This window comes from Globicephala melas, chromosome 9, assembly GCF_963455315.2.
Source record: "Globicephala melas chromosome 9, mGloMel1.2, whole genome shotgun sequence".
Classification (NCBI taxonomy): domain Eukaryota; kingdom Metazoa; phylum Chordata; class Mammalia; order Artiodactyla; family Delphinidae; genus Globicephala; species Globicephala melas.
The window spans coordinates 11,754,524-11,779,931 of NC_083322.1; the positions used below are offsets into that span (position 1 = coordinate 11,754,524).

Consider the following 25,408-nt stretch of genomic DNA (forward strand, 5'->3'; position numbering starts at 1 on the left):
GCCAATGAGAGGAAGAGAGCCTGGAAAAGGAGTTGCACAAAGGCTCTAGAGGATTTCTGAGATTCTTCTCCTGGGTGTTTAAGGAGCCATCAGACTTCTGTGAACTGTGGCTGCATCTGCCGTTTAGAGAGAGTATCTTGGTGGCATCCCGAAGAATGGATTGGGGAAAACAGGGGTGCAGGGAAAGAGGATATTTTGCTAATCCTGGCCTAGAGAATGAGGACGTGCATCAGCAGGAATGAGAGGGCAGGGACTGAACGGAGAGGGATGTTGAATTGGCAGGTGGCTGCCTGCGTGGCCTGACGCGGGGAGCTGGGGCCAGCATTCAGGGAGGTGGACGTGTCGTGCTCTTTCCTCCTCTCCTGAGCACCCGCTCACCCCCAGCTCGTGGAGTCGATTTCCTGCTACTATGGGTTCTTCGGTGTATGAGCTCCTGTTCACATAACTGGCCATCTGTGGGTAAATAACATTATTTCATTCACTCCCGTAGAAAGACCAAGTGGTTCTGGGCCAGGAGAGAAAATTAAATAAAAGGGACCCCGTGTGTCTTAGTTGGGCTAAGTTTTGATATTACAAAAGGTTTTTTAGTTCGTTGTAGGTGTAAGACTGGAAAGTCAAAGAAGATGATTCTTTGCCTAAAACAAGTGAGAAGCAGATAGAAAGTAGGGAGAGACTGTAATGTGATGTCGGGGCCAAAAGGAAAAAAAGGACCCACGGTTGCTTCTCGATTGACCCCCAGATATGCCGTTGTAGGAAGGAAAGTGCCAGAATCAAAGGGCTTTGCCGAGGTCTAAAGAGGCGAGCATCCAGGGCTGAGAGTCCGCCTGCCGACGCGAGGGACGCGGGTTCGTGCCCCGGTCCGGGAGGATCCCACATGCCGCGGAGCGGCTGGGCCCGTGAGCCATGGCCGCTGCGCCTGCGCGTCCGGAGCCTGTGCTCCGCAACGGGAGAGGCCGCAACAGTGAGAGGCCCGCGTACCGCAAAAAAAGAAAAAAAAAAAGCGAGCATCACACAACAGGAGGAAAATCTGCCAGCTTCTACGTGTCAGCCTCCTCCGCAAATATGAGGAAGGAATTCCTTGTACCCTTAGTCCATGAAAACAAAGCTTATCTTGGAGAGTAATCGCAAGGCTTTGAGTGAAGCTCAAACAGGGTCCCTCCAGAGGTCAATAGGTCAGGAGGTGAATGAGCATTTTAACTGAAACTCCTCCCTCTATAAGCCAGGTGCACAGATCACACACACACCCTGGTCACAGCACCCAGGGGAAAGGAAGGCAGTTCCTGACATTCTCCCACGCAAGCTAAAGGGGGAAGAAGTTGCTTTGGGTTAACTAACGGGTCAGAGAAAGAGAGATCAGGCGGCGCTTCCCCCCCTCCCCCGACGGCCCCACCTCTCTGGATGAGGACCCTTGGAATTCGTTGCCACCGAGGGGTATGACAGACCTGGCTCCACAAGCGGACCTGCTCCCCTCCCTTGTAGGATCTGGGAGTCTCCTCTCCTCACAGCTGCCAAAGAGAACGATATCCAGGCTCTCGTCAAGCTGCTCAAATATGAAGCCTGCGATGTCCACCAGAAAGGTACGGCGCCTCTCCCCCCGGGTCAGCCCTGTGCACGCGCTCGCCCTCCACCAGCCTCCTGCCAGTACAGCCCCGGGACCTTCTGCCGTGGGCCCCCAAGTCTCTCCAGTCCCCATTCCCCTGCTCCAGCAAAGCCATGTGACTCTTTCTGTCAACGTCAGGAGCCCTGGGGGAGACGGCGCTGCACGTGGCGGCCCTCTATGACCACCTGGAGGCCGCCATCGTGCTGATGGAGGCCGCCCCGGAGCTGGTCGACGAGCCCATTACCTCTGAGCTGTATGAAGGTGAGAGGCCAAGGGGCTCAGGGCGGAGGGAGGAGCGACCAGCTCACTGTTTCAGGGCAGTCCTGGTGGTGGATAATTTGGGGAAACCAAGAGGGAACGTGAGCCCCCCTCCTCTGTACCCCCCTCTTCATGTCCCTTCTTCCTCAGCATCCACAGTGCAGCTCATTCGAGCACCACCCCGAGATGGAAAGGCCTAGAGTGGGAAGAGGCAGGCGGCAGCTGGGTCCCCTGGGAACCCCCACCCCATCCTCCCCGCTAAAGGCTGCCCTGGTGAAGAGGACCCTGTGGAGATTCGGGAGGGACCCCCTGCAGGATCCTGGAGACACACCCCATGACAAGAGCTCTCTTGTCCAGGTCAGACGGCACTGCACATGGCCATCATGAACCAGAACGTGAACTTGGTGAAAGCCCTGCTCGCCCACGGGGCCAGCGTCTCTGCAAGGGCGGTAGGCTCAGCCTTCTGCCTCAGTCCCCACAACCTCCTCTACTTTGGTGAGAGCCAGGGCCAGGGCTGGGAGGGTGGGGAGGGGGCCAAGAGCAAAGGGAGGGCAGGCTGCGGGGGCTCCATGCCGGGGGAAGCTGGGAGGGGTCCGCCCTCCTCAGGCTGAAGGTCAGAGCCAGCCCCCCGACGCAGGGCCCCCTGCACCGTCCCCGCCTCTGGTTCTGCTGACAAGCGTCCCCAGGCCCAGAGCTGAGACGTGGGGAGGGAGAGGCAGTACCCTGGAGAGACTGCCCATCCCAGCCTGCACCCTCAAGCCACGGGGCCCTCTGCACCCCCAGGGGAGCACCCTTTGTCCTTTGCGGCCTGCATGGGCAGCGAGGAGACCGTGAGGCTGCTCATTGAGCACGGCGCTGACATCCGGGCCCAGGACTCCCTGGGTGAGAGCCGGGCTGGAGGGGGAGCTGAGCTGGGTGGCAGAGGAGGGGCCGGGACAGCCCTCAGGTCCACCCGGGCGCGGGATGGGGGGGGGTCATGGGGAGCATCAGGGACTCTAGTCCCGGTGGCCATGTGACAGCCCGTGTCCTCCCCCAGGAAACACAGTGTTGCACATCCTCGTCCTCCAGCCCAGCAAAACCTTTGCCTGCCAGATGTACAACCTGCTGCTGTCCTACGACGGGCACCGGGACCACCTGCAGTCCCTGGACCTCGTGCCCAATCACCAGGGCCTCACCCCCTTCAAGCTGGCTGGAGTGGAGGGCAACACCACGGTGAGGGACCCGCCCCCAGTCCCCCCGTGTTCTTCTCCTGACCTTCATCTTACGTTTCTGGCCCTTTGAGGAAATAGATCTGTCACCAGTTATCCCTGATGCTGAGGTCCCGTTTTCAGCTTCAGTTGGAATTTCTTCCGCAGCCCCTGTCTCTCTTGCCCACTTTCTCTCCCCTGAGTTGTTGGGGACTTACAGGGTCTAGATCCCACCCTGGAGTGGTCTGAAATGCCCACGTCCTCTTGTCCTTCCAGCCCACAAGCAGCAGCCCTGCATCCTCTCACCTCTTGTTTCCAAGCTCTAGAGGGAGTTACGGGGGAAGAGGAGGAACTCGCAGCCTGGCATGAAGATGGGTTCTTTTGCCCGCAAGGCTGTGGTCTTTGAGTAAACAGCGAGCACCCTTTCAGGGGTGCTGTGCTCTGGGCAAGCTTCCCAGCCACACCCTGTGACCGTCCCCTTTGCTTGCTCCTGCACCCCCAACCTTAGATGTTCCAGCACCTGATGCAGAAGCGGAAGCACATCCAGTGGACGTGCGGGCCGCTGACCTCCACTCTCTACGACCTCACAGAGATCGACTCCTCAGGGGAGGAGCAGTCCCTGCTGGAGCTGATCGTCACCTCCAAGAAGCGGGAGGTGCGCGGTACGGGGAGGGGGGAGGAGGGGGTGTGGTCTTCAGGGTAGGGAGCAGCGGGGGAGGGGAGTCAGGGTCTCCGAGCTGCTCGCTCTCCTCTTGTTCTGCTGCAGGCTCGCCAGATCCTGGACCAGACGCCAGTGAAGGAGCTGGTGAACCTCAAGTGGAAGAGATATGGGTGGCCATACTTCTGCGTGCTGGCTGCCATATACCTGCTGTACCTGGTCTGCTTTACCACGTGCTGTGTCTACCGCCCCCTCAATCCCAGGACCCACAACCAAACTGACCCCCGGGACAATACCGTCCTACAGCAGAAGCTACTTCAGGTGACACCCTAGGAGGAGCAGAGCTTCAGGCGGGATCCAGCTCTCTGCCCTTTCTTCCACGTGAATCACGTTCCCGTCTTACCACCCACGTTTCTCCCTTGCTTAAGTCTCAAATACACAGGCACAAATTCAAAATACATGCACACAGAAACATACCGATGCTCTAAGAGCAGAGTTTGAGCGCGCCAACCTTAACAGGTTAAAAAGACTGGTTTGTGACCCTAGACAAGGACGCTGACTTGTACCCAGGGGCAGGCTGGGAAGCCCCGAGTCCTCTGACCACGTCTCTCCCCTCAGGAGGCCTATGTGACCCCCGAGGATCACCTCCGACTGGTGGGGGAGCTGGTGTCCGTCTTCGGAGCTGTGATCATTCTGCTCATAGAGGTGTGTGGTGGTCGGGATCCGGGGGTGAGGCTGTCTGCCGTGGGGATCCAGCCCGAGCCTCAGTCTCCAAGGGCCTTCGTGTCTTCCTGGTCTCTCTCCAGATTCCAGACATCTTCCGCGTGGGGGTCACTCGCTTCTTTGGACAGACCATCCTTGGAGGACCGTTCCACGTGCTCTTGTGAGCCTCCTTCCTCTCACCCCCGTCCCTTTCCTCACCAAGGCTGTAGTTTTACTCCCCGGATCCCTAACCTCTGGAGAACGCCAGTTCCAGAGGCCCCCTCTCTGATGTGTGTGTGACCCTGTGTATCGAGCTTACAGAGGTTGAACCTGAGTGTGTGGGCACCATTTCCATCACCCCCTTGCTCTTGGACCCCCAGGGTCATCCCAGTCTCGCTCTCATCACCCCCCCTCTGCTCTCCCCCCAGCATCACCTATGCCTGCATGGTGCTGGTAACCATGGTGATGAGGCTCACCAACACCAACGGGGAGGTGGTACCCATGTCCTTCGCCCTGGTGCTGGGCTGGTGCAACGTCATGTACTTTGCCCGAGGATTCCAGATGCTGGGCCCCTTCACCGTCATGATCCAGAAGGTCTGTGCTGCCTCCTGAGCTTTCTAGAGAAAGGTCCTAGAGCAGGGGCTGCAAACATTTCTGTAAAGGGCCAGACAACAGAGGTCTCAGGCTCGGAGAGCCACATATAATGTTTGATTTTCTTTTTTCTCTTCCTCCTTTGAAATGTTTTTCAGTCCTTAAAACATGTAAAATTCTTGTTCAAGGGCCAACCGCAACTGACCAAGTAGATGTGGCCAGCAGGCCAGTTTGCCAACCCTATGGGAGAGGGATGGAGCTGTTAGACGTCTCAGGGTTAGACCTCTTAGAGGCTGGGAGGGGCATTTGCTCAAGGGATTGATGCGCAGCTGTCCTCCCTTCCCTCCCCTCCGTCTAGATGATTTTTGGCGATCTGATGAGGTTCTGCTGGCTGATGGCTGTGGTCATCCTGGGCTTTGCCTCAGGTACGTCGTCTCCGATGGGAGCCCTGGGCTGGAGGAAACTAGATAGCACAGAATACCTCTGGATAGACTTGGTGGGGGGCGGGGGAGGGGGAGGTGGGAAGGCAGGCAGAGGTAAGAGGAGGCCGTAGGATCTAAGGATGGGCTGTCCCTCAGGAGTGTTAGGGGGCGGTGGGTCTCGGGATCAGGAGGGTGAGCCATATGGAAACTAAGGGAATGAAAGAACCCAAAGTGCGGAGTGAGGCAGGGCTGGGATGGTGGTGGTGGAGAAGAAGGGAAAACAGCACTGAAATGGGCAGCAAAGAGCTGGCTACGGTTTATTCACATGTAACTCTCACCCCCTGGGGTGGAGCAGCCTTCTTTATCATCTTCCAGACAGAGGACCCTAACGAGCTGGGCCATTTCTACAGTTACCCCATGGCGCTGTTCAGCACCTTCGAGCTGTTCCTCACCATCATTGATGGCCCTGCCAACTACACCGTGGATCTGCCCTTCATGTACAGCGTCACCTACGCTGCCTTCGCCATCATTGCCGCCCTTCTCATGCTCAACCTCCTCATCGCTATGATGGGTGACACTCACTGGCGCGTGGCCCACGAGCGGGACGAGCTCTGGAGGGCCCAGGTGAGCGCCCCCTGGTGGCTGGGAGGGTTAGTGCGAGTCATTCCCTTCCTGCCAAGGACGGGGGGTGGGGGGGGCCAAACTCAGAGGCCGGATATTTTGACCCCCAACATAGGTTTGGACGGTTAGCGCACAGTACAGATTATGCAAAGTGCACAGAACTGGATTAGCAATACGACTAAGCAATACTGGAATAGCTGAAAAGAATTCCTCACCGTTTTCTCAAAAAGTCAAATCTGTCTTTTCTAGAATCATCAAGAAATGACGCTTAGTAGCGGCTACTACAGCATTCAGTAAATTTTGTTATTGAATAAAAAAGCTGGAGTATCACATCTTTCTGGCAATAGTTAAGTCTTCAAAATCTGACCCAGAAAAATTGGACCTGTTAAAAGTAATGCCACACAAACTCCCTATATAGCAGAAACTATCTTCAGTCAGGTAATTGTGATGGGGACAAAAGAACGAATTGGATCAAATCATCATTTAAAAATACAAAATAATTTATCTCAACAAAAATAATTTCAGCAAAATAAATGGAAGTCCCTCAAATTGGATGGCATCTAACTGTGTTGTGTAAAAAATGGAGTTAAAAAAAAGCGTAAGCTGGCTGAACAGGGTTTGCTGATGAAAATATTTTTTTCCATGCGAATGTATTGATACGAGATTTCTCTGCAAGATGTTTGTGTTTCTAAGTGGCCTTTACACCTGTAGGGCCAAAATATTCTGCAGCCCTGCAGACCCTTTCTCTTTGCTCTGCCCTCCTTCCTGTCTCCTTGGAGCAAGGTCTCCCCACCTGCTGCAGGACCAGCCCGGCCCGGATGTCAGGTCACGGGTGAAGTGCTGTAGGGCTCAAGGCCCATCCACTCTCGCCCGCAGAAGAGAGCTGACAAAGCTGCCACTGCCGTCCCCACCTCAGGGGTGTTGGCACCTCTGGGAAACCATGAGTTTCCCAGATGTTGCTCAACTGTTTTCCCTCTGCCTGGCATCCTCTCCTCTCCTGGTCTGCACCCAGCCTCTGATTTCGTCCTCTTTTGTCCCCACACGCAGGTCGTGGCCACCACAGTGATGCTGGAAAAGAAGCTGCCTCGCTGCCTGTGGCCTCGCTCCGGGATCTGCGGGCGCAAGTTCGGGCTGGGGGACCGTTGGTTCCTGCGGTGAGTGACAGCGGGGGCTGGCGTCCCTCTGCTCAACCTCCTGCCCCCAGGGACCCTGTGCAGGCCTGTGTGCTCCCTAGGCTTCAGGCCTCGCTGGGAGAAAGGGGCCTGCTAGGTTCCTGGGCCCTGAAAGCATCCCCAGAGCTGCTGGACTCAACTCTGTGCTGCTTCCCGAGGCCTGGCACCCCCTGTGCCCACTCGGGCTGCAGACGAGGGAAAAGGGCACCAGCAGTAGGGTTGGGCGGGGCCAGGAGACAAGGGCTGGTCCAAGGTCAGCCTCTCCAACTCTTCCTTCCCCGCCGCCAGGGTGGAAGACAGACAGGATCTCAACCGGCAGCGCGTCCGGCGCTATGCGCAGGCCTTCTGCAACCCAGGCTCCGAAGATGACATGGAAGGACGGGGGCTGGGTGGCCCCCACCTGTCCCTTCCTGCCCCCTCAGTGTCTCGAAGTACTTCCCGCAGCAGCACGAACTGGGAGAGGCTGCGGGAAGCGACCCGGAGAGAGGGGAGGGGGACGATGACCATGGCTCTGGAGGACGGGCAGTGCTGGGAGTACCAGATCTGAGTGTCTCCGCCCACACTGGTGCCCAGCAGCATCAAGAAGCAAAGCCTAGACCTCTCATCTGCCAGGTCCAGAGGGCAGAACACAATAAAGGGAAACCAAGGAGCAGGCCCACACCTCATGGGAAGCACAGGGCCCAGCGCGAATAAGGACCCAGCTTCAACCACCCTGGCGGCTGCACTCTCTGAGCCAAGCACTTTAAGAAAGGCTTGCTGCCTCGGGCACTGGTCTCCACCCCGGTGTCACAGCTGCAGACAGTGGAGGAGGCTGGGGAAAGGTGTAATGAGGGAATGGGTACCGCCTGGTGGGGAAGCCACCTCCTACCTTCCAATAAAGTCCTTCCTGCTGTCCTTGTGCACCCTCCTCTGCGGTGTGGTCTTCCTGGCCCTGCCTCTCTGCTCCAAGGCCTTCCCACCCCTTCCCTGCAGACCGAGGCCTCACCACACCTCCAACTTGCAAAAATCCCTTCTTTCCCTTTAATGTGGGGGAGGGCGGTGGAGGGGCAGAGGACCAGGGAGTGAGGCGTCCCCAGGCTCGGGGTTAGCGTGGCAGGCGGGCGCTTCTCACGGTGGCCACATCTCCCATGTCCTCCTTGGACCTGCGTCCAGGACTGGGCCACGGGCATTCTCAGTTCACAGCTCTCTGCCCGGGGCTCAGACCTCCACAGAGCCCGGCGGCCTCAGGTGCTGCTGTAGGAGCTGGATGTGGTGTAGCAGCTTCTTCTGGTGGCCGGCCAGGGTGATGCCCAGGGTTGGCAGGTCTCTGGTGGGGAAGGAGTGGATTAAATCGGGGCCAGTGTCTCCAAGATCCCAGGCGCCACCCCTGCCCTGGGGCCTGGGCTCCCCTCCCCCACTTCTCCCTGCTTACTCCAGGCTGAGCTGAGCCACGTCACTGAAGGTGTGGAGGCCAGACTGGGAGAAGCTGTCCTGGTAGCACTCCAGGCCGATGGCCGAGAGCCAGGCCTGGGGGGAGTCCAGAGAGGGAAAGTCCAGGGCCACGGGGTTCAGAAGGGCCTGGGAAGGTCTGAGGGGGAGGGGCAGGCAGGTCAATGTCCCCTCTTCATCCTAGGCCCCTTCACCTCAGTTTTCTTTTTGGTTTGCCTCATCCCTCCCTGGCTTTCCCACGCTTTAGTCCCAAGCTCCAGACCTGTCCCTGGGGCTCCCGCCGGAGTGCTCTGCTCCCTGCAGAGTGTCTGGCTTGCGGATCATCTTGTCAAACGCAGCCACCAGCTGGTCAAAGTGAGGTCGCTGGGTACGATCCTTCTGCCAAGTGTCCAGCATAAGCAGGTGTAGTCCAGGCGGACAGCCTGGAGGCGGGGGCAGCCGGAACTCCTGCTCTATTGCATTTAGTACCTGGGGGTTAGAGGAAGCACATGGTGCTCGGAGGCTATCGCTAGTGGAAAGGAATGTATTGTCAGGTAACCATGAGGTTGGAAAGGAACTTAAAAGATATGGAAAATGAGAGCCACGAATGGAGGGCTTCGAATGTGTGAGTCTGTGAAGGCTGGTGGGCTGGAGGGATAGCGGTGGGGAATCGGCAGTGTCTAGGTCAAGAGCTCACCTCCTGGTCACGCATGTCCCAGTAGGGCCGTTCTCCGTAACTCATCACTTCCCACATCACTATCCCAAAGCTCCAGACGTCGCTGGATGTTGTATGTTTCCCGTGTGCAATGACCTCTGGGGCTGCCCAGCGAAGCATACAGCTTGGGCCCTGAGGGGTGGGGTTGAAAGTAACAACAGCAATAATCAGAGCGGTGGTCCTAGCTATTGATCAGCTACTACCTGCTCAGATATGCGTCAGGGGTTTCACATCAAGCCTCTCGTTTAATCCCACAACAACCCTGGAGCACAGACGCCGTTATCTTCATTTTGCAGATGCAAAGCCTGAAGGATCCAGAAGTACAAACTTGCGCAAAGTCACAGAGCTCGAGGGTGGCGTGTTCACGACTTGTACCCAGCGGCTCTGACACTAGTCAGCGTTAGGGAAGGGCAGGAGGTGGTTCTAGGACTCCCACCCTCCCAGTCCCCTTTCTTCCCCAGTGTCCTCAGTCCCTGAAATCCCTCCATCCCACAGGTGAGCTCTGCCCCTTCAGACACTAAGATACACCACCTGAGGCATCCACCGCCCCAGTTCCAGCTCAGCCTCCGGCGCCCCCTGAGGGATGCGGGGCCCCAAGGCTGTGCTCTCACCTGAGGACTGTGGCCAAGACGAGCCACTTTGCACACTAGGTGGCTGTTCACCAGCACACTGTGGGCAGAGAGTGCACGGTGGACGAAGGCGAAGCTGGACAGGTAGTGCATGGCGGCGGCCACGCCCCGCTGCATGGCCACCAGCTGCAGGCTGCTGAACTGGCCCTCCCGCTGCTGTGGGATGGGGGGGCAGAGGTCAGCCAAGGGGTGGGGGACCTCGGCACATCACGCAGAGACACTGGCACCAAAAGGCAAAGGGACCTGGGGATCAGCGAACGGTCTGGGAATGAAGGACGGAGACCCTGGAGGTGGGGCAGCAGGGAGTGAACGCATAGACAGGGCTCTGCCTCCCGGACAGTTGAGAACTGCCCACCTTCCCGGCCCGAGCCGCCCCCCACACCTTGCCACCAGCCTGACTGACCCTCAGGAAGCTGTCCAGGGGGCCCAGCTCCATGAGCTCCGTCACCACCATGAGGGGCCGGCTCTTGGTGACCACGCCCTCCAGCCGCAGGATGTTGGGGTGCTGAAACTGGCCCAGCACTGCGGCCTGGCCTAGGAAGGCCATCTGCAGGCTCTCGGCGCCTCCGCTCCACAGGGCCTGGATGGCCACGGCCTGCTCCCGCCGTCCCCGGGGCTGCAGGCGGCCCCGGCGCACCTCCCCGAAGGAGCCTGGGAGAGCAGGTGTAGGCTGGGGGGTCTCCAGGCAGGACTCAGTGTCCTGCCCTGTTTAGGAGGGACCCTGCTGGGACCCCTTCCGTGCCCTCCCTCTGCCATACCTGCTCCAATGACCTCCTCGATCTTCATGTACGTGGGATCGACCTCCCGTGCGAATTCTCGGATGGCCTGGCAGGGGTCCTCGTAGGTGGAGGGGTCGACGTAGTACTTCACCCCGAGCCCTGCAGGCACACGGGGTCCATTACGAGGAGGTGTGCAGGCGGGCGGCCCACGCACCCCAGGCACGCTCTCTCACTGCCGAAGACGGTGCCCAGGAGCTGCCCTCAACCCTGGGGGGCCCAGCCTTGCCTGGTGCCCTCCCGGCCCCCATCCCATCCCATCCCATCCCAGCCACACCCACACCTGGGCTGCTGTACTGCTGCAGCTGCTCCGTGTAGCCAGTTCCACGCCGCTTCCTGGGGGACAAACCAGAGTCCTGCAATCACACTCCCTCTCCCGTTTCCTCCCCAGTCTGCCCACGAAGGCCAAGGTCCTGCCAGGGATCAGTGGCTCAAAGGAGCTGGGCCCCAGGGCGGGGGCTGGGTGGTGGCAGAGGACACTCGTGGGCGCTTCTGCAGGGAACCTCGGGGCCATCAGGACTTGGGACCGAGCTTTGGAGAGTACAGTGCTGGGCCATGGCGGGGAGAGACTCACCTCTGGAAGACGAGAGCCAGCACGGTGATGGCCGCCAGCAGGAGGAAGGCCAGCGCCCCCAGGATGGACCCAACCACCAAGGATAGTCTCTCAGGAAGCTGGGCGGACAGCTCACCTGGAGAACCAGCCACCCAGAGTCACAGGTGTGAGAGATCTCACACACCGCCCCGCGAGCACCCACTTCCCCACACAGCCCCGAAGGTCGGTGGGCAGCCACTCTCCCGGCCTGGAGGGTTTGGGGTGAAGGTTCAAGGCCTGGATGGTTCCTGGATCCCTCCTCACTATGCCTTGGGCCGCCCCCGCCCCGTCCAGACCTCCTCTCACCTTGAGGCAGCGTCTGGAAGTAGACCTTGCCCCCGTACGGGCCGTGGCCTGCGGCCGTCCGTGCCCGCACCTGGAAGCCATAGATGTGGCCAGGGCTCAGCTGGGTCACGGTGGCCGTGTTGGTCTCGCTGGTCAGGATGAAGGAGTGGGATTCATCTTCTGCCTGGGGGTGACAGCCGCTCACTCCCTGCCAGCTGTGGGGGCCCCTCGCCCCCTGCTCCTACCCACGCCCCTCGCAGCCGGCAGGGCTCCGAGGCGCCTCCCGTCTCCCCACCTCCAGCCCCGCTGCGGAGCACTTCCGGCTCCCACCATCCCCGCCGGGCGCCCCTCTGCTCCCCACCTGGTCATAGTAGCGGAGCTGATAGTCCAGGATGTTCCCGTTGGTCTGGTCGGGCTGTGGCCAGGACACGGTGATGCTGCTGGAGGCCCGGCTCACCTGGTGCACAGCAGGGACTGCGGAGGGAACTGGAGTGGGGGGTTAGCGGCGGCCTCCAGGGTCGGGAGAGCGGGAGAGGGTTCTAGGGAGGTGACTGGCAGCTCAGGGGAGGGCGAGGCTCACCTGCGTAGCTGGTGCTGACGTTGATGGCTGCAGCCTGGGGAGGGTCGGGGCTGAGCTCCGACACCCCGTTGACGGCCTGCACCTCCAAGATGTAGGGCACGTGTGCCCGGAGCCCCCCAACGAGCACGCGGCTCTCAGTCAGGCCCCTCTGGCGGGGGTCGAAATGCACCTCATCCCTGCAGCGGCGACAAGCGCCCTTGCCGCCCGCTCCACACTCCTTGCACACGACGTTGAAGAGCAGGTCCCCGCGTCCCCCCAGCTCCTGAGGCAGGCGCCAGTGCAGCATGAGCGCAGAGCCCTGCACCTCAAACCACAGCTCCTGAGGGGCCGACGGGGGCGCTGGGGAGGGCGTGTGCAGGGCAGGGAAGGGCCCGGAAGACGGGAGTCGTGGGGCGGGGGTGATTGGGGAAGGAAGGAGGCAGGGGAGGGAGGACGGCCCGGAGGGAGGAGACAGAAAGCAGGGGAAAGCAGAGAAGGCAGATGGGGCGAGAGAGGAAGGAGGTGGGCGAGGTGGGGGAAGGAGGCGGGGAAGAAAAGCAAGGACACAGGAGAAAGAAGTCACTGCAAATGCAAACCAGCTGCCCCTCGTTGCCCTCCAGGCTCAACCCCAGCTGCCCCTCGTTGCCCTCCAGGCTCTCCCTCTCCTGGTCCCACTCCCATCCCACGCCCATCCCTGGGGCCGGGGTCGGGGGAGGAGTGGGGGAACTCACCAGTGCAGGGGGCCTCTGGGGGGTCGGAGCTGGCCCGGTAGAAGCCCTCCAGGCAGGGGCACGCAGGGGCCGCAGGGTCAGGGGCGAGGCTGCGGGCAGGGCACGGTGAGCAGGGGGCATTCCCAGCCGAGGCCTTGTAGGACCCCCTGGGGCAGGCTGAGGGGCAGAGGAGGGTAGAGGCCTCAGGCCCCCCCATCCATCCCCTCCTGAGCCCCCCACACCCGCACACAGCCATCCTCCCAGCCTTCCGAGATCTATCTCCCCGTCACCCTCTCTCCCTCCCTCAGCCAGACATTACTTCTGCCTTTTTGCTGGCACGGAATCACGTTTCCATTGACGGAAAAAGTGAGGTGTGGTCGGGGCTACAGCAGAGCAAGCGCCAGATGCAGCCGCCTGGCTCGACCGCATATCCTCCCTCTGCCGCAGAATCATCCTTTACAGCTGTATCCACGGCCTTCTACCTGCCTCCTGGTCACCTGGCCCTGGGGTGAACCACCCCCAGCTAGCTGGCAAATGCGGACAAAGGACCCCATTCCAAGACAGCCTAGGAGCTTAAGTCCTTTCATCTCCATCCCTTCTTAGGCCTGCAGCCGTAGGACCCCCAGCAATCGCTGTGGAAGGCTCAGATGGGCTGCTGAGAGCAAGGCTGTGCGCTTTAGGAAATAAATCTGGAGAAAACAGGCGTCCTTTCCTAAGATAACTTATTCCTGGTCTTCTGGGGACAAAATGAAGTGTGGGCTCGTTCAGGAGAGGATCCCAAAGGTGGGGGGCGAGTGCAAGGGCGCGGGGTCTCACCTTGGCAGGCCTTGTCTCCGCGAGCCGGCTCGTGCCCGGGCTGGCAGCGGCAGCCCCCGACGGCTACCATCCACTTGCCCTCCCCGTTACAGTGCAGCCTGGGAGGGCTGCCTCCTGCCTGGGCCCCTCCTCCATCCTCCTCGGGCTCTGCGTGCGCCACACAGGTGCCCACGGCCGCCACCAGGGAGGCCCCCCCGGCCCCACTGGCCTGCGTCTCAGGAAAGGTGGCGAAGGCGCGGACCATGGAGGGGCAGGCGTAGGAGAAGAGCCTGACCGCCACGAGGGCCAGGCAGGCCCCGGTGTCCTGAAAGGCCACGTAGAAGCCGCGCTGGGTCAAGGGCCCGAAGCTCCGCTCTTTAACGTTCAGCTGGAGCCCCGCCCGCTGCCCCGCCCCGCGCGGGCCGACCGCCCACGCTGAGGAGGCGGGGAAACTCTCATCTGCCGCGATCGTGTCCACCTTGGTCCAGCGTTTGAGGTGCCAGGAGGAGATGCTGTCGGAGCTGTCGGGCTCCTCGGCCTGGCGGTAGTAAAGCGTGAAGGTCTCCCGGCAGGTGCCCCCCGCCACGCCCAGGCTGGAGCAGGCCCGCACGGAGAAGTGCAGCCGGATGTGCGCTCTCTGGGCCCCTCGCCGCTCCACAAAGTGTGTCTGTAGCCAGTTGTCCTGCCCGGGGCCGGGAGGGGCCCCGGCCACGTGGCATGCCTCGAAGGTCCGAGTCAGGCGTTGCTGGTCATCCAGAACACTCACTTCGTCCCACTGCAGGGAGGACCACAAAGGGCATTAGCTGCTCCAGGCTGGAAAGGCGCAGGGAGGCGGGGGCATATCCCTCCAGGTGAAACTTAGCATTAATGACATGCAAAGCAGCTGAGGATACCCGGAAGTCCTGCTCCTCTGGCGGGCAGGCATCTTGTCAACACGATGGGGGCGGGGGGGGGGGCGTTGGGTTCACAGTGAAAGTGTGACACTCACCCCACCTGGTGGGTAGGTGAGCCAGCCAATCTCAGATGTCTCTCCAGTGGTGTCCAGCAATACCTCTGCCCAGTGATAAGAAGGGGCACGCGGTTAGCAGGCCTTCAGCCAGCAGGTCTCACCCCACCCCATTCCCATTAGGAAAAAGAGAACTGCCCGGCTCCTTGAATTCACTAAGGAGCACAGCTGTCTGTCGGGAGCCTTTCTCTGAAACCCGCCCCCTTCCCTTCCCCCTTCAGGTGTCTTCATCCTTTCCTGCCTCTTCTGAATCTTTCCCACTTCCCATCAGTGCTGGCTCTCCCCTGGCAGGTCGGGGTGGGGGGGTTCTCCCGTCTCCCCTCCCCCTTACCTTCCAGAGCCAGGACTGAGGATACCAGCACCAGGACCCACAGGCCACACAGCATGCCCGCCGCCCTGCTCCCTGACGGGGCAGCCCGCTCAGCAGCCATGAGGCATCTTCAGGGCTCCCACCATTGCTCTGGCCGCCACCCCGCTCCCAGGTGGGGCTGCTGCTTCGTAGACTGGGGTCTGCAGCCAAGCTGGCTTCCTAGGGAGACACAAAGGACCAGAGGAGGCCGGTGGGAGGGAATCGCATCGCTTCAGAGCTGGCCCTGGGTCTCCCCCTGTAGCCCGCAAAGTGCCCCGGCACCAAGCATGGGTGAGGGCCGGCAGGAGGCTGACTCTCTCCTGACCTGTGTCAAGTCCACCATCTTAGAGGACCATGTGCCCGGTCACCCACTCCGCTCCACAGGTGACCCACCTCTGAGCATCTGTTTCTCGTGGCCCTCCCCTTTAGAGCACCGGGTAGTTCTGGGCCAGTCTTACCCCTTTGCTTCTGGAAGGAGTTCTTCAAGTTCTTTCTCTTCATGTACTCTCCTCCCTTCCTCCTACGGCCACCCTGCATAGAAAATCAGAAGATTCTTCTCATTAAAAGCAGGCGAGTTAGAAGCTACTCCTTCCCTGGGGACACACGGTTCCCCCTGCCCAACACCTCCCAACCCCCATCAGACTCGGATACTCTAGACATTTCAGAGAGGCAGTGAAGCGAGAGGGACTGAAGAAGGAGAGCTGAGGGGTATGACGGGAGGGAGGGTGTGAGAGCAGATGCAGAAAAGAACATAGGCGGAAAGATTCCATCTGATAAAGGAGCCAGGACAGAGAAGGGATAGAGCTATGTAGGTCTGGCATACCTACATTTTATGAACCAAGGTCCTCTCTCCACAAGGGGCACATTTTTCCTCTGGCTTTCGGAAAACTAAATGTATGCCTCACGTATATGAAAAGACAGACGCTCCCTAGTTTGCTCACAGCGAAAGGGAGGCATGTTGAAACAACAGTGCAATGCCATTTTGTTCTATGAGATTAACAGTGCCTGGGTGGGGAAGGTATGAGAAATAGGCTCTCTCGCATTCATTGCGCATACAGGCTCAGGGTGGTGCATCCTCTTAGAAGGACAGTTGGTGATGTCTATCTAGCAGCTTCACTTCTAAGAATCTGTCCTTCAGGTATCGTCTACTTGGATCCTTTTGCACAGATGTTCGAACAAGAATATTTACTGCAGCATTGCTTGTAAGGGAAAAGACTGTAAAGTAACTGTTCAGCAATAGGAAGATGGTTAAAAAATTATGGCATAATCTTCAGAAGGAATAAAGGGCTAGTGTTTATACACTGATATGAAAATAATTTCCAAGTGAAAGTACATAGTCCGTTGCAGAGCCGTATACGGTATGCTCCCGACTGATGGGTAACTTAAGAAGGACCTGCATATACATATGTATGTAAGGATCTTTAAGAAAGGTAGACAAAACCTGGGAAGAAGGGGAGAGGGAGAGGATGGGGGCTAGTGCAAGAGACACTTACATATCCCCTTAAATTTTTATATATTAAAAATCTTGCATACATATTATTTTTCAATGAAATCATTAAAATTTCATTCAAATCCATAAATAATAACTGTTTAATAAAATGAATCAAAATAGTGTTCATGCTCTCCAAATGATTTCACGCTTTTATGTAAAACATTCCCGAGCCTTAAGAAGCGCAGCGCTGCGGCTCACAAGCACGTGCCCAGGAGCCCTGGCTGCCTCCAGGGTCACGGTGAAGACGAGCAGGCTCAGACCTTTCTTTGCTGGTTGGTCTAGGGTTAGTGGTGAGCTACGTCTCTCCTTGTGACTGAGTCTCAAAAGTCTGTGAGTTGCATGGACAGTAGACGTCATTTATTTCTCTTGAGAAGAAAACAAGAGGCATGCTTCTCAAAAGACACGAGTTTGAGAGTAAAAAAAAAAAGTCAATCGGAAGTTGGAACCTAAAAATTACACATTTCACACTGAAGCTGAAACTAAGCAATTAAACTGTATTTAATTTTGATAAATATGAGAATCATGATTTGATTTCTGTTCATCTAATTTTTTCAGTGTAGGCTGGCTATGCTGTAAGCTGAAGCCATCAGTGTTATCTCCAGGTGGTTTTCATGAAAAGACACCATTTCTGCATCTGCAAGGGCAGACATGGATGTCTGCCAAGTAGCCACTGAAATTTACCTTTCATGCCTCTAGAACCCTATATGAGAAACAGAGAGTTCAATTTATAGCCTACGGAGGCAAGGAAGGAGCATTTGCCAAATCTTCACGTTGTATATCTTACACAATTGTAAGTTGTAACCTTACACAATATTATATGTCAATTGTATCTCAGTAAAGCTGGGGGGAAAAAGAAGCATTTCCATAGTGCAAATTATTCCTAAGAAACAGAGGTTCTTTGCAAATCCTGTCCCAAATGCTACTAGAATCATTCACATATAAAATAAATGTTTCAAGAAGAACCAGGAGATGGGAAAATAAAAAGCACTGTCCCATCATCAACGGCTGTTTAAAGACTACCCTAAAGTAATTCATGTTGTAGACATACACCCCGCCCCAACTCTCAGTGACTTAATTTGGAGGCATGCTTGACACACCAGAGCAGACCAGATTCTGTCTGAAGAAACTTATTTATAACCTTCGGTCTTCTGGATCCGAACCAAAAAGAGGTCCTCATCAAACAGCAGAAGTACACTTCTGGGTACTTGAAGGTCCTCAACCATTTCTCTGACAAATGGTCACAGAGTCTTTAGGAAGGCTGTTATCAAGAACTGAAAATGCCAGCAGAACGTCTTTAAACAATGAAGGCTATAACACCATTTGCCCAGCAGACAGTCTTTAAAATAGCCTCTTTCAGTTAGAACATGGATGGATTCTGGAATCTGTACAAAGAAGAAACTATAAGCACCATGTCTTCTTAAACTTATAACTAGACAAATCATCATGGAGAAGGAATAATGAACACTTTGGAATAGCCCAGTGAATTGTTTTTGAGAGACAGCAACACATGAGAGAAAAGGATGCCCTGCAGATTATATCAGCTGTGCAGTATGGAACAGTCTAGAAGATGCATGGCCAAGCATTTGCTTTGAGGACCCACAATACAAGTAACACGGTGGCTTGTGGCTACAATAGGGCGGGTGCGCATAGCCTTAGTATGCATCTTGATGACAACATGAAGCTAGCCTCTCTCCAGAAGATCCAGAGAAGAGCAGAAGCAATGATAAAACACGCTAAATCCATTCACTTTCTGTCGTCAAAAGGAATCAGGAAGAAAAGAATAAAGTGGAGACATCACATGTAGATTGCCACAAGTCATTTTTTGAAATTTTACAAAGAACAAAGACATTCATTAAAAAGAAATGGTTGAGGACCTTCAAGTACCCAGAAGTGTACTTTTGCTGTTTGATGAGGACCTCTTTTAGATCCAGATCCAGAAGACTGAAGGTTAAAAATAAGTTTCCTCAGAAAAAAACTGTTGCTGAGTGAGACTAGGAAGTTAGGTCAGTTCTTACGTATCAAACAAAGTAGATAAGTCCAAGTCTTTTATTTTTTAATGTATAAAAAGAAACTGAGTGTACCTCTATGGTAAGGATAAAAATAAGGATAGAGGGAACTTTATTAAGACACAGAAGAAATTTTTGTCAACTAATTCCTGCCACTGCAGATTCTTTTGAAACAAGATTCAAAGGCAGAAATATAAGTGACAACACGCAGCTCCATCCCATGCCTAGAATACGAAACAAGCAGGACTCAGAACCTGATTTTCAAAGGTGCCTTCAACTGAGGCTGAGGACGAGGAGATCTTTCCGCGTTTGGTCCAGGAGTGCGCCCTGGGAGCAGCCAATCACATCCCTGCTGCCACACAGACAGAGACAGGCCTCCGTAAGGCCAGGCCCCTCACCCTCTTCCCTGTGGCCTGCTTGAGATTCCTCTATCTCCTCCAGCTCATGAAAGGAATCGGTCACGGTTTAGAAATCCTCTAACCCTTGAAAAAGCAGAAAACTGATCTCCATCAGGAAAACATTCACATTTCAGATGTGTATTGGTTTTAAAAATATAAAACACCAGGAGCAGCAGAAATGTGGATGTAAAATGATAGCTCAGAAAATGAGACTGATGAGACAAAGTTTCTTGTGATAAAAATTGCATTCTATGACCAGATTGTTTTTTTTCTCAGTTCCTCTTCTGGTTATACCATTTTATATCTTTTTGATACAGTAGGGACACGAGAGCCACAAGCCTGCTACATTTCTTTAGTTTACAAAAACATGACAGTTTCATAGGCATCAGGATTACATTTTGTTTTCACAAAATGGCAAAGATTAAAGATGTGTAGAATTTTAGCTTCTAAATCATAGCTTATGAGTTCTGTTGTCTATAAAAGTGAAAGATTTAAAAATAAATGAGTAAATCTGTAAGAATTTAAGAAGTTTACTGCGCTCAAATTAAAATGCTAAATATGATAATTTATGAACAAACCAAGCTGACTTAAATATAATTTATGCACCTCGATCCATAAAGCGAATTTTTAAAAATTAAATAATCTAAGCCCAGTGAGCTTGGACGAAGGTTATGGCAAAAGATATATTGGGCCAGTAAAACTGGTTACTGTAGGAGCATGGGGGAGCAGTTATTAACGGTCTCTTATACATACTTGAATTGTTTTTCTTGTTACAATGAGCATATCTTATTTTTATAATGAAAATCTCATAATTAGAATCTAGACAAAAAAGGAAAATATTTATAAAACTTAGACTAGTATAGCATGTTTACAATTTATCCTCCCTGCCCTGTGCCCTCTAAGTTTCAAAACATGTAGAAATTTTCATCTGTAAGAAGAAAGCAGAGAGGGAGAGGCAGCAGGACCTGGCAATGAATGAGTGAAATAATGTCAACAATAAAAGCAAAATAACTTCTATCCCTGGATAGCCTTTAAGCTTATCTCCCAAGAAGTTCAAACTGTCCCACTGATCATGCCATGCTTTTCTTACAGGATGTCACGCATCCTGTAAGCAAAGGCCTGCAACTTCAAAGAGAAAGAGGGGGACCGAGAGGTCTATACACTCGGAACGCACATGGGGCATCACCGCAAAGTGAGCCCCGACAGGGAAGCAGAGCAGCCTGCAAGGGCCAGCAGGGCGAGGGAAGGTCCCAAGGGCAAAGAGGCCAATGGTTTTAAGTGGCTGGTGTGTCTCACACCTGTTAGCTGCAGGGTCAGCGTGGGAGGGGTCAGCACCACAGGCCCTGTCGTCTGTCCTGTTCTGCAGCTGTTAAATGCCCAGGAAATTCCAGTATAATCCTTGCTCAGCTTAATGCTGCTGCCTCTACCCCTTAATCTCTACCTTGGTCTCGGTAGGTCTCTTTGAGATCTGGCCACCCGCCCTGAAAAGGATCCCAGAGGCCTTTAAGGAGGCATCCAGAGCAGACAGTGAGAGGTAGCTTTCCTCCGGCGCTTCTAGCCCCTGCTGCCCTGGCTGGAGAAGCCAACGTGCGGATTGGCTAGGACACACTGGCTAGCACACTGTCCCAGCAGAGGACGGTGCTATGTCCCTGGAGGCCTCCAGCCCCGAAGAATGTCCCCCAGAGCACGCAGAGGCAGACAAATGTGCCTCCCACTCCCCGGCTGGCTGTGGAGCTGGGGGAGGCTTTTAAGATGCAGGCGGTGTCTGGGTCTAGCCAGACAGCCACTTAGAACGAGCCACTCTGGCTGTGCATGATGGGGGGACATGCATGGTCCTGGTAAAGGGCCTCAGGGAGGGTGTTGGAGCAGTTGCTGCATATACAGGAGAGATGAGTAAGTGGAAGATTGTGGAAGAAAGCCCATGAGTGCCAGGACCGGTGCCCGTGAGAGCAAGTGTGAGAGTGTGTAAGGGAGAGTGTATATAAGGTGACATGGGAGGGGAGCAGGAGAGTATGCGCTGGGTGTGTGTGTGTGTGTGTGTGTGTGTGTGTGTGTGTGTGTGTGTGTCAGCAGGCACATCCCTGCACATCCCCAGTGGTCCTCACGCTGCTGGCATATGCCCATGAGCCCTTCCCCCTCACCCTGGCTGGGTCTGTCCCTACTCCACCCCTAGTTGTCAACCTCTCTCTGCCCCGGGAGTTGTTCCTGTGGAAACACCTGGGCTGGGAGAGGAAGGTACGCAGGGAAGTAGAGAAAGGGAAACCTCAGGCTCAAAGCCCCCCAAACCCAAGCATCTCCATTCCACCTGGTGGGGACACAAGGCCAAGGGCCCAGCTCTGGAGATGGTGATCCGCTGGGAGAGCATCTGGCCCTGCCCGGAGGAGGGATGGTCCTGCCGGTCCTCTGCTCAGCCCATCACTGCCTGTTGCTCCCTGGCATTCTGATGACAGAGAGGCCCTTGCCTGCCATCTTCTCGTGCCCTGAAGGAACCGACAGACTCTAAAGGAGTCCTCTTCCCCAGGTCACTAGGCAGGTACGTACATAGGAGCCCGCACCCTAATCTTCCTGCAATAAAAAATGTGCATTGCCCTGAAAGAGCCAAGCGGCCCCTCTGAACAGCACCTGGCAAGTCTCAGAGCCCCAGTGCCCATCACTTGGGCAGTTTCCCTGGACTGCCAGCTTCCCACAGCTCCTTTCCCACTAAACGGGCATCTCTCCTTCTAGAGCCTGAGTCAAGTTCCCTGGGCGGGCACAGGGCCCGGGGTTAACTGACTGGGAACAGGCCCAGCCACTTCTCTCCCTGGGCACTGCCAGGGACATTACAACATCGGCTATGCTGGGCCCCTGCCAGCTCCCCCAGGGATGGGAGGAGAGAGGGGGCCAGACAGCCAAGACTGGTGGGTCGGGGTGTCGGGCAGGCAGGGCCACGCACCCACATGTAAAGCGAGCGGGTGGAGCTGGGGCAGCAGCAAGCAATAGACTTTGGCTGTAATTTGGGCGTCAGGGCTGCGGACCATGGAACCAAGCCTTCCCTCCACTCCAGGGCTTCTGGGTGGTGATGGGGCCGCGGGAGCAGGATAGGCTGTGGGGAGCTGAGGGCAGGTGTGCGGTCCACCTCCTTGCCCCTCCCAGCTCCGCCGGGATTGGAGACATGCCCCTGGAGTCGGAGGGGTGGGCAATCCCCTTCATGAGGCTGGGAGCCCGGCCTCTTCCAGGACCCCTAGATCAGGAACCCCTATATCCGAGCCAACCGAGTGTCTCTGGAAACACCGTGGGGGATCGCAGCAGCAGGCTTATCGGGGTGTCACTGACGGCTCGTTACAGGCGGGGGTGGGGTGGGAGCCAGGCTGGCCGGGTCCGCACCCCTCCCGAAGCCCGCTCTCGCTTTGGGGACGGAGACTCAGCACTCCCCCACGAGGACCCCCGGCTCTGCAGAGGCCCTGTCTGGAGGGCCCCTTTACTTCTGCAAACCCGAATTCCTGTCCCCACGCACGCAGGCCCCCGGCCCCCCACGCCGCCTGCGACCCCCGGGCTCACCTTCGCGCCGGCCGCAGGCTCAGCAGGTCTGCACCCCTCGAGGCCCCGCGCTGGAGCCGGGGCTCCGGGCGCTCACCGGGGCCGCCCGCCTCTCCGCTCGGGTGCAGGGACCAACCTTCTCCGCGGCGCGGGTCCGCGCGGCTGCATGGGCTGCTCCGGAGGCGGGGCGCCGGGGACCGTGAGGGGCCCGCGTCGCGCTCGCCGGCGCCGCGCTGGGTCGCGGGTCCCGCCGCCCGCTGCTCTGCTCCCGAGCGGCGGCCGAAGCGAGCGCAGCCCGGCCCGCCCCCTCCGCGTCCCTCCCCGCCCGGCCCGCCCCCTCTCCGGCCCCTTCGGCCGCCCTCCCTCTCCCCTCTTCCGGGGAACCCAGCCCGCCCTCTCGGCCTCGGCGGCGAGTACGCGGCGCCCGCTCCGCGGCCCCGGCGCGCGGGGCTCGCCCGGGGCCTGCCCGTCCGCCGGGCCAGGGGACGTGGGCGCGGAGGATGGCGTGCGGGCCGGGCTGGGGGAGGCGGCCCGCCGGGCGGCCGGGAGCTCCGTTTAAAGCCCCCGGGGCGGGTGCGGGCTCCGGCGCTTGGAGAGCTGCGCCACTGGTACCCAGGGCAGGGCAGGGGCACCCGCGCCCCCTCGCCTCCCCTGCTTTTCTGCTTCAACTCCAGGAACTAAACCCGCTGTTTTAGTTCCCACTCAGATTTGAACTAAGGTGGGCGTGAGCTGAGAAAAAGAGAAAAGAAGGAGAAGGGGGTGGAGGGAAAGACAAACTGAGAATTTAGAGGGTGCGGAGGTGGGCTGGGGGTGGATAGGCAGTCAGGGTACGAAAGGGGCTCGGATCTAGCCTTCAGCTGTGCTCCGCGTTGGAGACGCTGGATCTTGCTCAGCTGGGGCTTCTGACTCCACCCGCCCTCCCTCCCTCCTCTCCGAAGGGCAGGGAAGCCTGGGTCTCAAAGGGGAAGCCCCGAGGTCGGTGCCAGGAACTTACACTGCCAGGCAAGTCGCTGGACCTCTGGGAGCCTCTTGCCTCGCCCGCTCCCCAGAGAGAAATTCCCCACACGGATGAGAAGCGGTGGAAGGTACTCGCAGCGGGTGCCTGGAAGGGTTGAGGAACGGAGGGGGCGCCGCGAGGAAAAAAGGTTTCTGCCCACCCGTAGCCTCCTCTCAAACCCGGGACAGGATTGGGGTTCTATTGTTCCGGTCCTAACAGCACTGAGCTGAGGCCTTGCTGCGAAGTGTTGCTACCACCTGCTGGCTCTTTCAAAGAACACAAGTATCGGGGGAGTCTGGCTTATTCCCTGACCCCCAGCTCCCCATATTACCCTGTCCCACATCCTTCTACGTTCTTCATTTATTCCCGACACCTTTATTAAAGTACTAGCTGCAAATGGGCTGGTCAAAACTGGTACTTAAGGAGCATTCAGAAATCCTGGAAAATTGTGAAAGAGGTCTATGAGCCAACAAGCACAATAAACAGAACAATGAAACTCATTAGCAGAAACAGGCTTTAATGAATTGGCTGAATGAGTGATATAAAGACAGACAAAGGCGACTGAACTAGTCCCCACTGGGCAAGGGGCTTGTTTACTCTCAATATCTGAGTCAATTAATAAGCCTAATGCTGTTGAGGGATTCTGCGTTTGGACATCCAAATAATAAGTCCACTCACATTGGTGAGTTTATCTGTTTCTTCTCTTTGCTCTGAAACTCAGTGGTAGAGAATTGCCTTCATTTCCAAATCAGTTCTCCCCAAGACCTTGAAAGACTTTTGTGGAGAAACCTGGCTTTATATGCAATATTATATAACTCATGATCCTAGATATAGTAATAATTTGATTGTCAGAAAGCTATGGGTATATTGGAAACTTTTTAAAAAAGCGTATGATTAAATTATGTTAAAAATAAAAGTATCAATCAAACCAAAACATAGAAGTAACTTTATAAAACCCAGAAGTTCTAATAGAAATTTGCAATTCATCATATATTGACATTATAGCAAAAAAAATCTCTATTCCTTTCTATTGTCTGACATAGCTCATTTTTTATACCACCCATTAGGTGCCTATAATATGAAATTAAGTTTTTGTTGTCTGAGGCTTATGTAATTAGTTTTTCTTCGTTAATATTTGAGAGGGATCTGGTCTTCAAAGAAAGCTCCCTTGTACCCTGGAGGCAAAGAGGTTTAAATTTGTGATGACAATTTGCCCTGTATCGTAATCTCCTATGTTATCAAACTAAATTTTAACAGCAGGTGGATAGCACAGAATGCATTGTTAAGTGATGCTGCCATCTGAAGCTATTAGAAAACAAAGTAATAAGATCCTTCTTAAAGTTGGACATAAATCCTTTCTAAAATTTGTTCAGTGCCTGGCACACATTAGGTGCTTAGAAGTGTTTTAGAATAAGTGAATAAAAAATCATAGTATTTAAATTTGCTCTGTGCTGAAGGGCAGGACCTAACAAAGTCTGTAGCTCACAGAAGTCATTATGTTGGGACACAACCATCTACAATGTAAATTTGGAGCCAAAGAGAGTGGCATGGACATATATACACTACCAAACGTAAAATAGATAGCTAGTGGGAAGCAGCCGCATAGCACAGGGAGATCAGCTCAGTGCTTTGTGACCACCTAGAGGGGTGGGATAGGGAGGATGGGAGGGAGGGAGACGCAAGAAGGAAGAGATATGGGAACATATGTATATGTATAACTGATTCACTTTGTTATAAAGCAGAAACTAACACACCATTGTAAAGCAATTATACTCCAATAAAGATGTTAAAAAAAAAAAGATCCTGAGTAGAAAACTCCAGGTGATTTGAGATGGCTTTTTAACTGGTTCTGGTTTTCTTTTGTTTTGTTTTTCTGTTTTTGCCTCCTTCTTGGGTTTTTCTCTCTCCAACATCTGTCACTCCCCAAGGATGTGCAATTTTCTTCTTTTTTATTTCCCTTTAGAA

At 55.7% G+C, this 25,408-nt stretch overlaps 2 protein-coding genes across 9 annotated transcripts in view; one reads left to right on the forward strand and one right to left on the reverse strand.

Moving 5' to 3' along the window:
• LOC115851786 (transient receptor potential cation channel subfamily V member 6) overlaps positions 1–8,162 on the forward strand; it is a 27,976-nt gene extending 19,814 nt beyond the window's left edge. For 5 of the 6 annotated variants that reach the window (XM_060305199.2, XM_060305197.2, XM_060305198.1 and 2 more), the window contains 14 exons: positions 1,480–1,577; positions 1,739–1,861; positions 2,216–2,353; positions 2,642–2,740; positions 2,895–3,070; positions 3,554–3,700; positions 3,812–4,024; positions 4,322–4,408; positions 4,510–4,586; positions 4,834–4,999; positions 5,355–5,421; positions 5,774–6,042; positions 7,087–7,193; positions 7,500–8,162. In XM_060305199.2, coding sequence (XP_060161182.1) covers positions 1,480–1,577; positions 1,739–1,861; positions 2,216–2,353; positions 2,642–2,740; positions 2,895–3,070; positions 3,554–3,700; positions 3,812–4,024; positions 4,322–4,408; positions 4,510–4,586; positions 4,834–4,999; positions 5,355–5,421; positions 5,774–6,042; positions 7,087–7,193; positions 7,500–7,758 — 2,026 coding nt within the window. In that variant the 3' untranslated portion in view covers positions 7,759–8,162. Of the gene's footprint in view, positions 1–1,072; positions 1,578–1,738; positions 1,862–2,215; positions 2,354–2,641; positions 2,741–2,894; positions 3,071–3,553; positions 3,701–3,811; positions 4,025–4,321; positions 4,409–4,509; positions 4,587–4,833; positions 5,000–5,354; positions 5,422–5,773; positions 6,043–7,086; positions 7,194–7,499 lie in introns of those variants that run through there. The other variant, XM_060305202.2, reaches the window with a different exon arrangement.
• Positions 6,519–23,638, reverse strand: EPHB6 (EPH receptor B6). Of its 3 annotated transcripts, none has more exons than XM_030854052.2 (18): positions 23,441–23,638; positions 15,493–15,565; positions 15,017–15,214; positions 14,668–14,732; positions 13,701–14,454; positions 12,906–13,061; positions 12,196–12,534; positions 11,977–12,101; positions 11,637–11,799; positions 11,313–11,427; positions 11,022–11,074; positions 10,721–10,840; positions 10,366–10,613; positions 9,945–10,118; positions 9,316–9,465; positions 8,902–9,107; positions 8,623–8,778; positions 6,519–8,517 (listed from the first exon to the last, which is right to left on the reverse strand). In XM_030854052.2, the coding sequence occupies exons 3-18, from the start codon at positions 15,114–15,116 to the stop codon at positions 8,409–8,411; spliced, it is 3,033 nt and encodes a 1,010-aa protein (XP_030709912.1). In that variant the 5' UTR covers positions 15,117–15,214; positions 15,493–15,565; positions 23,441–23,638; the 3' UTR covers positions 6,519–8,408. The 3 variants fall into 3 exon arrangements, with proteins under 3 accessions (XP_030709912.1, XP_060161179.1, XP_030709911.1); XM_060305196.1 differs by lacking the exon at positions 23,441–23,638 and adding an exon at positions 22,468–22,686 and having other exon boundaries at positions 8,623–8,717; XM_030854051.2 differs by lacking the exon at positions 23,441–23,638 and adding an exon at positions 22,468–22,684.
• Positions 23,639–25,408: the final 1,770 nt, after the last annotated feature.